This window comes from Phoca vitulina, unplaced genomic scaffold (genome assembly GCF_004348235.1).
Source record: "Phoca vitulina isolate PV1807 unplaced genomic scaffold, GSC_HSeal_1.0 scaffold3, whole genome shotgun sequence".
NCBI classification, from domain to species: domain Eukaryota; kingdom Metazoa; phylum Chordata; class Mammalia; order Carnivora; family Phocidae; genus Phoca; species Phoca vitulina.
In genome coordinates this window covers 8,967,682-8,982,060 of record NW_022589706.1, presented here as the reverse complement: position 1 = coordinate 8,982,060, position 14,379 = coordinate 8,967,682, and the positions used below count along the sequence as shown (strand labels likewise).

General features: G+C 33.1%; 1 protein-coding gene across 1 annotated transcript in view; it reads right to left on the bottom strand.

Moving 5' to 3' along the window:
- Nucleotides 1-14,379, bottom strand: part of NCAPG (non-SMC condensin I complex subunit G) — a 51,363-nt gene that overhangs the window by 33,970 nt on the left and 3,014 nt on the right. Inside the window, exons 4-12 of the mRNA XM_032400091.1 lie at nucleotides 12,718-12,863; nucleotides 12,349-12,433; nucleotides 10,940-11,132; nucleotides 10,315-10,464; nucleotides 6,432-6,572; nucleotides 5,321-5,444; nucleotides 4,047-4,133; nucleotides 3,550-3,729; nucleotides 1,099-1,209 (exon numbers count right to left, since the gene is read on the bottom strand). Of these exons, the coding sequence (XP_032255982.1) occupies nucleotides 1,099-1,209; nucleotides 3,550-3,729; nucleotides 4,047-4,133; nucleotides 5,321-5,444; nucleotides 6,432-6,572; nucleotides 10,315-10,464; nucleotides 10,940-11,132; nucleotides 12,349-12,433; nucleotides 12,718-12,863 (1,217 nt within the window). The remainder of the gene's footprint in view (nucleotides 1-1,098; nucleotides 1,210-3,549; nucleotides 3,730-4,046; nucleotides 4,134-5,320; nucleotides 5,445-6,431; nucleotides 6,573-10,314; nucleotides 10,465-10,939; nucleotides 11,133-12,348; nucleotides 12,434-12,717; nucleotides 12,864-14,379) is intronic.

The following is a 14,379-nucleotide window of genomic DNA, read 5'->3' as shown; positions in this document are numbered from 1 at the left end:
CAATAATTGGTCTTCTTTACTGACTTTAGAAACTCATGACAATCCAAGGAACTTGATTTTAGATTATATTCATTGGCTGTTTTTCATTAATCCCAAGTAAAAACAATTGGGGGAGAATCCTGGAAGAGCCTGGATACATTCAAAATTTGCTTTGGATAAGTAGTGCTGGTAAAAACAATACCCTAGAGTTGCACTACGTGATTCTGTAGCCACTGACCACATGTGACTACAGAACACTTGAAATGTGATTACACCAGACTGAGATGTGCTATCAAGACTTAGTATGGGGGCGCCTGGGCGGCTCAATTGGTTAAGCGTCCGACTCTTGATTTCAGCTCAGGTCTTGATCTCAGGGTCGTGAATTCAAGCAAGCCCTGCACTGGGCTCCATGCTTTTTTTACTTAAAAAAAAAAAAGACTTAGTATGAAGAACTGAATGTAAAATATCTCAGTAGTTTAATATTGAGTAAATGATGCCATTAAAACATTTTGGGTATATTGGGTTAAATATATTAAAATTAATTTCACCCGTTTCTTTTTAATTTTTAAATGTGGCTACAGAAAATGTAAAGTTACATGTGGTTTGCATTACATTGTTATCAGACAATGTTGTTTTACTACAGATTGCAGTATTTATGTCCCTATGCTCAATAATATGGAAATTACCTTTGAAGAGCTACTTAAGTATAAAGTCCTTTAAATATACAGGAAAAAACAAATTCCTTTCATGGGACTCACAATGTCAACAGTCTCATAGTCTTTCTATATAGCAAGATTCCAATATTTAAATATTCCTGATGTGTTTCAGTATTTCCCCTTACTATCAAAGAATGAAGATATTCTACATCTCTTTCTAGCATAATTTTTTCATACTTCTTAAAGGAATAAGTATACTTATATACCAGGTCTTTTATATACATTATCTTAATTTAATCTTCACAATATGAAGTAGTCACTATATAATTTTTTTTTACCACTTATATTTATCAGATGTTTAAGATGGTCATCTTTTTCTTCTTTGGAACTCCAAGGAACATATTACTTATGAAATGAGGAAGGAATGGGCTAAAATATAAAGCCTCAAAGGCCACAAACATACCAAAGATTCAATGATGCCATTCATGGTTGCACCTATACCAGTCGAAGTGGACATCTGCTTCAACAGTTCATAGCACAAAATAAGACACTTCTGTAGTGTTTCAACATCATTCTAAAATGAAACACAAAATATTCTGCATTAGTAAGAATATCTTCTGTCCATCCCTTAAATGTTAGCTTTTTCAGGGCTTTGTCTAAGGCATATTGTCTCTAGACACACTCCCTGGCAATCTTATCCAATCATCCAACTCCATTTACAATACATGAGTTGACCCAGCTATTTCTTAAGTTTCAGATTCATATATACAATTGCTATAAGACATTTCCTCTTGTATGTTCCACAGGCTTCTCAAACTTAAATGTCCAAAAGAGAACCAATTTATCATTACCCCAATCCCTCTTCTTGTGCTATTTCCATAAATAACACTGCCATCTACCCAAATGTCCAAACCAAAAGACCTACAATACATTCTTGACTCACTCTTCTCCCTGTTACTAATTCCTAAATACTTCTCAAATCCATCACTTCTTTCCACATCCACCATCATTATCTTGTTCAGGCTGTAATCATATCAAGCCTACATTAATTTAACAGTCTTCAACTACTATGCCTGCCTAGGCTCTTATCACGCTGCAACCCATTTTCTGACGAAGATATAAATCTCATCCTACCACTTAAAACCTTTAGTGGTTCACCATGATCCTTGGCTAAGGCAGAAAGTTTCCAATATTGCTTATACAAGGCCTTACAAGACCTGGCCATTAATTTTTCCACTAGATTTCTCTCTTACCTCTCCCCCCTCAATTCTCTAGTCATGTGGACCTGAAGTTTTCAAACACAGCAGGTACTCTTTAACTTCTGGGCCTTCACACATGCCTTTCCATCTGCCTGCATTCCTTTAACAATTCATCAGGGAGAGACAACAGAGTGCATTAAAGGCACAAATCTAAAGCCACTTGCCTGACTTGCCTGGATTTGAATCCTGCCTCTACAATTTACTATCTGTGTGACTTTGGGCAAGTTATTTTTCCTCTATAAAATGAAAATAGCACCACCCCATAAGGTTATAGTGAGAATCAAACACTTGTGAAGTGCCTGAAGCAGTGACTACCACAGAAAAAGCATCCTGTAAATGTTAGCTTACGTTGTTATTTTTACTCAAATGTCAAGTGAAAACATTTCTTCCCCTGGGGAAGCCAACAACAGCCTACCTGGGTTAGATGCCTCTCCATTCAACCCCTATAACTTCCCCGCCTATACCATCTATTATGCCATGCTGTAAATTATACTATAATAAATTTATAACCCTTAAATAGGACAAATGAACACACAAAAGATCAAAGGAAGTCAAGTTAAACAGATGATATTAATCACGATAGAACATATTTGTTCATATTTTTCCAATTCAGACCTGGAGTTTATATTGTTTTTCAGTTTATATTTTCATTTTTCACTTTAAATCTGCTCCTCAAATTAAAGAACCTATAATAATCCATAGACTTTGTCAAACAAAATAAGGTACTAGCTAGGAAAATAAAATTCAGGCATACTCAAAAGTGGAGTGTTTGAGCAGGGATGTCTATGGCTAGAGAGCACAAGGACATAGCACAACTTACAAAATGCTCCTGTATAGTAAACTCTTCCCTATTCAGTATTCTACTTATGAGCATACTCCAATCAGCACTTTCTAAACTGAAGTAAAATAATAATGATGTTTACTACAAAAGGCAAAATTCTAAAAGACCCCCTGAAAGTTAACATCAAATATTATACTGATACCATTCTATCTTATGATAAAATATGACAAGTTTATCAAACACAATGAAGGTTAAAAAAAAATGAATGCTGAAACTCAGCTTTAAGTGTTACTAGATAAAATGCTTAGTATTTCATTTAAAATAACAAAACTACTTAGCTTTTTCTAAAAACAAAAGTGTAGTTAAGCTTTAAAAATTTACATGTATAATGGTATAGTTATAGAAATTCTTTTCCTAGCTCAGAAAAGTCAGGAGTCTTCCACAAAGAAAAAGATGGATAGATAGATGCATATTCCTTTTCTAAAGCATTCAAAACACATACACTCTCTCGCTCAATCTCTCTCTCTCTCTCTCTCTCTCACACACACACACACACACACACACACACACACAAGGAAAACACTAGAAGGTAAGTTTCCTTAGCAAGGAAGAAAGACTATATAGACTACAGAGATTAGCATGACAAGGGAGCAAATAAAGTCCTAGTTATAATAATTAAAGCTAACTGAGGCCTTTCAAAGTCTAAGATAAAAAGAAACAAGAGAAAAAAATTATTTTCATGTTAATTCATGATACTGCTAAAAAGTCCTCCAAATAAATATATTCTGGCAGATTTCTGAGTTAAGAAAGAAAATAAAGTGTAGTTGAGATGATTAATAACAGCTGAAATTTAGTATGATAAAGTAATCTATACCTTCTCTATATGGACTTCTTTGATTTCAAGTTGCTCTGTCTCTTTCAATAGGTTTATTTTGGCATCTTCTAATGCTTTTATTTCTTCTTTTAATTCTGATGCTTGATTAAAATCCTGTAAATTAATGCAATTTTCCAAAGCTTCTTTTGCCTCAATAAGTTTAACTTTTATTTCTGCCATCTAAGGAAAGATATAAATTGCTTTAACAAAAACTATTATTATGAACATCTATAGCAAACTAAAGAGTAATACTTAACATCATGACAACCATATACAACAACAGCCATATACAAAAAAGTCGTAGTCTTCCTGATCCAAAGAAGGGCAAATCTTCCAGACTGCATAATCTGGTAACATTTTAGATACTCTTATAGTTTAACAGTTAATCAATAATTTGACTCTGTGAGAACAATTTTGAAAATGTAGAGCAAGAGGAAAGAAAAGACTTGCACGGCTACGTTATACTCAAGCATTTATTTAATTTAGAAGAAATTTACCTTGAGTTCTTTCTTTCTTGCATCAGCTGGATCACCAGCACCAACAGTAACGATGGGTGCCCGAATCTCTGAGATAATTTCTGTAACCTGATAAGTTATAATTCAGAGTACATGCTTTAATATATGTTCTATATCATAAAATGAAATCAAACTGCTACACAGAACTCCAAATAGTATCCACAATCTCTTTAAAAATAGAGCAAAACAGAGTAAAACAGCACACATTCTACTTGTTAGACAATTTTGGGGAAAGAAATGACCAAACAATATACCTGACTAAAAACTCTAAGATTATGAGAAGGTAAACAGGCACATAGACATTGAAGATAAATTCTCTCATATAATGCTTTAAAAACAAAGAAAAATGAATATAGTATCTAATCTTAGGCACCAAAAACTAGAATTCTCTGTCTATAATCCTCAACTCCCTCCCTTGTTTAGCTCCACGGGAGTTAAATATAGAAAAACAGAATACTCTTTTATTCTTCCTTTGGGTATACAATGCATAAATAATGACAGCATAACTAAAGACTTTCCTTTCAGAGCCACTGGGACACAACAGTTGGCTGATTCAGGAAGAGGCTACATCCCAAATGAAGGTACTTAAGCAGATGTTGGATAACCACTAACTGGGAATGTTGCATGTTGTAGAAAGGATTTATGTGTAAGTATGTATAAGAAGGGGTTGGAAAAGACAACCCTGAATTAATTTGTAACTGAGAGATTGTATGAATTGATGAAAAGCACTGATACGTGTCTTTTTGGCTAGCCCAGAAAAAGTAATACTTGGCAATAGTATTATAATAGATAACATTTATTTCTGTATTTACCAAGCACTTGATGAACACTATTTCATTGAACAAGGTAGATTTTATTGTTATTCTCATTTTCCAGACAAGTAAAAAGGCTAAATTAAGTAACTTGCTCAAAGTCACAAAGCTAGAAAGTAGCAGAAGGGATCTGAACCTAAGTGCGTCTAATTTGAGCCAGCTCTCAAACACTCTAGTGACTAAAACACGTGTCCCCTCTTCCCTAACTTGTTCTATTTCAAACTGATTCAACAGAATGATAGGAAGAGAAGGAGATGATTTTTCAAATGTGTGTGTGGGAGAGAGATTTAGTTTTAAGAAGTCTAAAAACTTAATATACAAGACTAAAACAAAAGGCAATTAAAGATAAATAAAGCAAAAAATACTGAAAAGAAAACAAGACAATCCTCAATATCATTGACCAAAACCTTTTAACCTTTATGAACAATTAAGAAAATTACTTACAATTTGTGTTCTCTTATTATCATCCATAACGATGCAGAGCAATCTCTCAACAAGAAAAGAAAGTAGGGATACCGGGGTTGTGGGTAGAGTAAGAATCTCCTGTAAAACAGCCAGTAGTCCTTTCCTGCATTCAAAAAGAACTATTTTCACTTAAACATGATGGTAGAAACACATTTTATCTCTAACATTTCATTTATTCTGCAGACTTAATTTTATTTATCTCAGTTCTTTTTTATCACCATAGGTACAAAAAAATTATGTATAGACTAGGTCAAAAATTTATGTTCTGCAAAAAAAAAAAAAATTTTTTTATAAAGACCCTACAATCTGTCATAAATCAACATGATGAAATGAAAAACATCAGAAGTGAATCAAATCTTTAGAGAGCATTACTAGCCTTCTCTGTAATAGAGATTTTTAAGCAAAATCTGCAATTTTATTGATTTATTCTGAAAAAATTGCATGTATTTCCATATATATGAACAAAATGGATACAAACTGCACAGGTCTACCTATATGCATATTTTTGCCCATAAATATAGTATAGCACAATTCCAGAAATACAATACAGTACTTTATTTTCTCTTCCTTAAATTTTCTTAATAACATTTTTCTCTAGCTTACTTTATTTTAAGAATATGGTATATAATACATACAATATAGAAAATCATGTTAATCAACTGTTTATGTCAATTTTTATGTTTATGCTTATTGGTAAGGCTTTTAGTCAATAGGCTATTAATAATTAGGTTTTTGAGAGGTCAAAAGTTATATGTGGATTTCTGACTCCATGGAGGGGGGATGGGGGACCAGCACCCTTACCCCCTCCCCGTGTTGTTCAAGAGTCAATTATATGTATGTATGTGTGTGTGTATGTATATATATATATACACACACATAAATGTATGTATACACAGAGAGACAGAGAGAGAGAGAGAAAGGGTGTATTTCCTGTTAGATATTACATGTGTAAGAGGAAAAAGAAAACTCTTTATTGTACTTTAGAGAGCTAGGTTAAATATAAATATACTTAATCATACCGTAACAAGACTATATTTCAATACAGGATGTTAGAAGAGCAAATTAGGCAAGGGTTAATATTTAGACATACCTTCCTCCTTCTTCACTTGTATCCAAAGACTTGATAATTAGAATTAACTGTTGACCTATAAATTCTTTTGACATCAAATTTCCAATATAAGAAAAATCATTTTTCATTTCATCTTTAACAACTGGGATACTCTGAATATAACTAAAACAAGCAGAAAAAATAAAATGTAAAATCTGTTAAAAAAAAACATTAGACAGCTCCCCATGAGGTCAGAAAAGGGTTTTTTTCAGTTCATATTTCTTCAAATATATGGATGTTTATACGACATTATTCTAATTTGGCCTAAAGAATAAACTCTATGCTATTGCTATGAACTTTTGCAAACAAACATATGGGCTTGAATCAAAAAGAATTTCGAAAATATACCCAATAAAGATTCAAATTTCTTATGGGAAATTTTCAAAAGGCACATATTTATGTCTCTCAAATTGATAACATTATTTCAATGTCACCAATATTTTCAATTAGTCTTGGATCCCTTTAATAAAAACTCAGTTTTTCATAAAGAGCTAGTCTTCACTCATCATCCCTGACCATTATTCTTTTGCTTAAAAGAATAGTAATAATTAGGGGCACCTGGGTGGCTCAGTCGGTTAAGCGGCTGCCTTCGGCTCAGGTCATGATCCCAGGGTCCTGGGATCGAGCCCCACGTCGGGCTCCCTGCTCGGTGGAGAGTCTGCTTCTCCCTCTCCCTCTGCCTGCCTCTCTGCCTACTTGTGCTCTCTATCTCTCTATCAAATAAATAAATAAAATCTTAAAAAAAAAAAAAAAGAATAGTAATAATTAATACCAATTATGCAAGTAATCCATGAATACAATGACCTTTTAAAAAAATCAGAAAAATAGACCTTCATGAATTTGTATTATCCTTGCTTAGGGGCCCTACTAATACCTGTATTGTTCTTATTTTAGTGTAGATATTCCTAAACAAGCACCATCTACTACCCTTTTATTCTTACTATCACTGCCCAAATTAAAGCCTTTTACAAACCTCACCTAGATAAAATTCAACAGCCTATCAAAAGGTCTCCCTTTTTTGTGTGATCAAAAAAAAGTTACTTAAAGGCAGAATTAGGAGTTTAAGCTTAGACAAGTAGGTGCTTTTAGGCTAAAAGTAATATGAAAAACAATCCTGATGAAAAATGTCATTTTTAAAATGTCAACAAAAATCAAGTTATAAAAACTGCAGAACTATGTCTGATGAATAAACTGACTTGTCTTTAAAATGACAACCAAGAGTAAATAAAAGCTCACAAATCTCTGGCCATGAGATTAGGACTTTCAATGGTATCAGCACTCTGGGTTCTAGCAGAAAACTAAAGGAAAGAAACTAATAATTATCAAAATCATTAGCTTGGTAGTTGCTGTTTTCTGACAAGCTAAAAAACCTTCACTCATCTTTGAATCCTCCCCTCCCCTTTGAGTACTTTTCCACTCTAGCTTTAGCACAATGCATGCATTAAGACAGAGGGTATTTTTTAAAATAAATTCAAAGAGTAGTTGTTTCATTAATAGGTTACAAATCTCGAACTGCATAAATACAACTCAAAATGTACCCACCAATTTTAATTACCATGAAAGCATCTTTTTAACCATTTTTAAACATATTCATTACAATGAAGAGACCACTCAAGAATAAGAAAGCCTTTTTCTTATTCTTAAAGCTCTCTCCAAGAATTTAAACTTAAGGTCATTTTCTAAAAATTATGTTGTTGTCTCTTTTTCTTCCTCAAATTTGACAAGCCTAATTTAATATCCCTGATTTCTTCCTTTATGTGAATACCTCAGTTAACAGGAAATTGTTTCATATCAGAATTCTGAGTCACTACCTCTTTCTATTACAAAATGTCTGAAAATATATCTCTGAGATTATCAGGAAGTAGTTTTTCCATTTAATTTTGTTTCTGTACCTGAATAAGCTAATCCTATCTAGTAATGTTGCTCCAAAAAGAAAACCACTCTATTTCTCAAGTATTTTTCAATAATAATTAAAATACAATTTTTAAAGTTTTCTTCTTTATAAATGAAAAAAAGCTGATTAAAAGTTACCTATTTCAAAACTCACAGATTAAGTGACAGAGGAAATATAAGAATCCCTGACTTCTCAGAGCCAGAAGAACCAAGCTCCCTACCTGTTGATTTCAGTAACTAAGAGTTAATCTGTGAAGTAATCCTTGAGGAGAGGCTCTCCCTCTGTTACTTAAATATTTATTTCCTCATATTTTCTTTATTTTCTATGAGCATTTATTACTTTTATATTAATTCATATTATTAAGCATTGCATCAAACTCATTCGTTTTGGACATACTACAACATGGCTCAAACAGCATTATAACGAATACTCTAAATACTGAAATCTGAAATAATTACTATTGAAACAGGAGATTCACACATATTTTTTATGCTGTTACTATGAACTCAGGTTGTAAGTTTCCATTTTGGCTCACATTTAAGATATTTATCCTTGATTCAATATTTTGCATACAAATTAAAATGCACTTACAGTTTTGCCTCCTAACTTACATGGAATCATTATAAGCAAAAGCAGAATACTACATTCCATACAAAGGGAATTCAGGCCTGTAATTCATGTTATATGGAAGAAGCTTTTTAAAAAATGCATCAAAAGCATAAAGTTAAAAATCTACACACCAAAATCTATCAAAATATATATAACTTTTGGCCCAGCAATTCCACTTCTGGGAATCAACCCCACAAAATCCCAACATACATAAAATGTATGGTCTAACACAACTTTGTCAGTGAAAACTGGAATCATGCTAAATGTCCATTGACAGAGAAGTAAATTAATTGCCATCATAAATTGATTTTATGATTGCCAACTGATTGCCATTGTACTATGGGATGATACGTTGTTAAGAGTGTGATAAATTTATATGCACCAACATATAATGATCGCAGATATAAGTAGCTGGGGAAAAAACCCAAATATGTATAGTGTGCTATGTTTAAAAATATTTATGTATTTTAATATATGTGTATATAAATGTAGAGCGAGAGGTCTGAAAGTGTATACCCCAAATTGTTAACTCTAAGATAAATGGAATTGAGGAATTAGGAGATGAAAGGAAAATTCCACATTTTTCTTCTATATATTTCTGTATTTGAATTTTGACAAGAATTGCATTCATGTTTTACTTGGTAATTTTAAAGTGAAATGAGAATAATTAAGAAAAAGGTATATTTTGAAAAAACTTTTTAAAAAACAAAAAGCCAAATGGTGACAGTTTTAATTAATATTAAACTAGCCAAAAAGGTTCACCTTGTCAGTTGGAAAAGTATGGCCCACGCACCAGATACAGCCCGCTGCTTGTTTTCATACAGTTTGCAAGCTAAATGGAAGCTTATTTATACAGGATGTATATACAAATACATTTGAAAATATATACAGATGAAAATTACATAAAATTAAAATTTTAGTGTCCATAAAAGTTGAAAGAAGTTTTATTAGAAAACAGTTACAATCATTCATCATATATTCTTTGGCTGCTTTTGCACACCCACAGCAGAGCTGTCATTGTGACACAGGTCCACAGACTAAAATAGTTACTATCTGACCCTCAGAAAAGGTTTGCCAACCAATTTCAAAGAGTAACATATCATCATTATCAACTTTACAGAGAAATGTTCATAATCACATCCTAACGGTTTTAAGGAATGTCCCTAAACATATTGACTTTTTACTCTTTCAGTGTTCTGTCCAGCACAGAATATTCTTCAGAAAGACTCAATGCACATTCTTATTTATCCCTGCCTAGCCAAATAACTGACCCCTGATCAAGCACGACTTTGAGGGAGGGGGCTTCACGGTTGACACACACAGGAACAAAAGTACAATCCAAACAAAAAGAAAAAATTTTACCTTAGTAAATACTCTGCATATACTATGGGCTCTGGCAAAATTTGCTCCAAAAATTCTTCACCTTCATCTCCTTTTGATTTCACATATTCACAAAGGACACGCCAATACAAAGCATTTTCAGGAGTTAATGTTTCCACTGGAATCAGTTTCCTTCATTTAAAAGGGAGAGAATAAGAGAAAGAATAATCTTAAAGTTAAAAATTTGAATGGAGTATAAAAAATGGGAAATAAAAAGCAGACCTGATTTATAACCAGTATCCTTTTAATTGCAAAGTCATTAACTTATCCACCCACACACAAATGAAAATATTTAGAGCAAAAGAAAAAAAAAAAGAATCAAACAAGCAAGCATACAATAGGGAAGCATGTCGTTGGACTTTCCATGGTAAGCTAATGCAAAAATCAAAGTAACAAAATGGGAAAAAAAAGAATGCAGCTAAAGTAGTCTATGATAAGGTAGTGAGTTCTTACACAAGAGGGATAAATGAGAAAAGACATCCATCAGAGTAAAGAAAACACAAGTGAGGTAGATAAAAGCTATTGAAACAATCCGAAGTAATCAGAAAAGGACTAATTTTAATTGGAGAAGTTCACGAGTATCACATTTCAAGTAATGAATATATACCTGCCATCATTATTTTTACAGATTTCTGCCAGTTCATTAAGAGGAGCCACTGAAAATAAGGCATTGAGAACAGAGACTGCCACTTCAGGAGAATTTTCCACATCTAACCGATGAAGCAACTCTAATATATTTCCTTCAGTGAAACGTAACCAGCCTTGGAGAAGATGCTTCTGCATTGCTTGTTTCACAGCATCTGTTAAGTCATTTGAAATATAAGTGAACAGAGGCTCCCTCTAGCTTCCATTTCCTATATTTTGTCTGTATTAATGACCTTTTATCAGATTAATGTTAACATAAAATCAGTATTTATAATAAAAATGAGAGGAGACTAAGAACAACAAAGAAAAATACCGAAGGAAAAAAAAAGGTACAATAATATTGCAAAAATCACTATGCTGCTCACTTCTAATAAAAATGGAAAAGGCCCAAACCAATACCCAATCACTATCACGGCCTACAAAAATATCTGCATTCCTTCTCCCCAGGGTTCACGGGGCTTCAGTGTTAGTCCTGACATTATGATAGCGATTATTTCACCTGATGCCTGACTTCATCTATTACACGATTGTTATTTGCAGTAGTGAATCATACAAGCATTTATCACTGAACAAACTTTATTCTTAGTTTTTTAAGAAGTCATCCTCCCAGTCATTAGTCCTCTGACAATGTTTTGAAACTCAAGTTTTCTTGCTACAGCAAAATTAAGCTATCTTAGTCTTCTCATGGGGATTGGAAATTTAAGATATATCGTTCATCATTCTGTGAGCAGTCTCTAGTTTTAACAGAGAGAAAAAGGAAAAAAAAAAAAAGGAAAATTATGCTAGTCTGATCATTCCTAATTTCTGTCTCCACAGTACAGCACACATTCTTATCAAGCTATAAACAAAGGGGAGGGTGCCTGGGTGACTCAGTCAGTTAAGAGTCTGCCTTCAGGTCAGGTCATGATCCCAGGGTCCTGGGATCAAGCCCTGTGTCAGGCCTTCTGGGGGGGGGCGGTTGCTTCTCCCTTTCCCTTGGCTCCTCCCTCAACTCTCATGCTTGCTTTCTTTCTCTCTCAAATACAAAAAAAAAGGAAGAAAGAAAAGATATACACAAAGGGAATAGATAGCACTTTTTTAGAAGAGAGAGTTGAAAAAGAGTTCCTGCCCTCTGATATAAATTAGCTATATAGCCTTCAGATATAGTTTCATCTGTAAAACACAGGAAAATTAAAACAAACACTGCTCCTTTAACTACCAGGATCTTTAACCCTTTGAAATGTTTTCTACATGGTGTACCAAGCTAAATTTTGACAGGCTGTGTCATTGATGGGCTTACTTGACATAATTAAGGACACATGTTTTCTAAATCTTCTAAGTCTACTAAACCAAAATCTACTGATGTTTTGTATATACAGAAGTCTATCTTACCTGATCTGTCATTAAGACCTTGTTGAAGGAGCATTACTCTCTGAGCAATGGACATAGCTCTCATATGAACCTTTTCAGCTAAAACCTTAAAGAGATAGTAATAATAATAAGGTGGTCATTAAACTCAACATAGTCTACATATTTCATAACTAATAATATCTCCTTCATCTAAGAAAATAACCCAGAATTTCCAAAACGAATATCTGGTAACACATTTAATGTAATAAGAGTATACCTAAATTATCTATACTTTCTATCCATAAAAATCTCATAAAAATCCATAAAAATTGAAGAAATCATTATTACATGTCAAATATTTTTCAAAAGTATTTTAAGAATATGTCTACACAAGTTATTAGGCTTATTTACCTGATAAGCCAGCTTTCTGACAGCCTCTTTCACATCCTTGGTGCGCCCCACAATTTTTGGCAAAGTCTTTGCTGATGGTGCAATACATGATAACACTGCACGCCTAACTTCTGGATTTGAATCATTTTCAATCAAAGTAGCATATGCTAAAAATAGAGCAATACATTTTAGTACACTAAAGAAATATTATTTATTTAACCACAGTCATAAGATAGCCCACATTTTGATATTTGACAATATCTTTAAAATAATAAAGATAGGGAGGGGGGTGGGAGGATGGGTTAGCCTGGTGATGGGTATTGAGGAGGGCACGTTCTGCATGGAGCACTGGGTGTTATGCACAAACAATGAATCATGGAACACTATATCTAAAACTAATGATGTAATGTATGGGGATTAACATAACAATAAAAAAATGAAAAAAAAATAATAATCAATTTTTAGTCTTACACATTTAATTTTAGCGGAAGATTTTTTTCCTGCCAACTTCCCTTAAAAAATAAATTAAGAAATTTGTCAATAGACTAGGCACAAAGTCTAAAACTAAAAACAAAGAGCCCTAAAGATCATGGAAAATCCATCAATAAGATTGTCTTTTTTTTTTTTTTAAGATTTTATTTATTTATTCATTTGAGAGAGAGCACATGAGAGGGGGGAAGGTCAGAGGGAGAAGCAGACTCCCTGCTGAACAGGGAGCCCAATGCAGGACTCCATCCCAGGACTCCAGGATCATGACCTGAGCCAAAGGCAGTCGCTTAACCAACTGAGCCACGCAGGCGCCCCGAGATTATGTCTTTGTTACTCTTCAAGATCTAAAAGAAAGCCTAGTATAGCAGGCAGTTTATTTTAAAGTAATAAGGTTTTATAAAGGGCTCATTATTTTGATTTTTAATGAGTCCTAAAGAAGGATGTAACTTCTAATTTTACTCCCTGAAACAAAATCCATTTCCTGTATTTAAATGTTTATTCACCTCTACTTCTCAAATTTTCCCCAGCTTTATAATTAAGTACTTGTTGACTATTAAACATTTATTTTGTACAATATTATTATGTGTACCATTTAACACCAAAAAATATTAACTATCATCAGTTATCAAAACTGATTATAAAGCTAGTAACAGGGACAAAGAGAAAAATGAAAATGTGCCCAAAATGTAGCTAGGCATGGACGGAAAAGTGGAATATGACTATCTTTACGAGCCCAGAGGTAGAGAAAAATTTCTTAAATAAAAGAAAGTGCAAATCAAAAGAAAGAAAGGAAGAAAAGGGAAAAAAGTGCAAGTCATAAAGGCAGAGACTGATTAATTTTGACATTAGGAATTTCTGTCTAACAGAAGATATCCCAAAGAGGGTGAAACAAAGAGCCATCTAAAGTTGAAAAAAATCTACAATTCACACAACTCCAAAATTTCTTTCCAGAATATAGAACTCCAGTAAATCAATATGACAAACAGAAAAATGAGAACACATTAATAGGCATTATATAGAAGAAATACAATTGACTGTTAAATATATGAAAAGATGCATAAAAGGATATATTTCATACATACAACCAGATAAACAAAAATTTTAAAATCTGACAATATCTAACACTGGAGAGAATATGGATCAATGAATGTTTTTATGCACTGTTACTGGGAGTATTAATTAGTAAACTGTTTT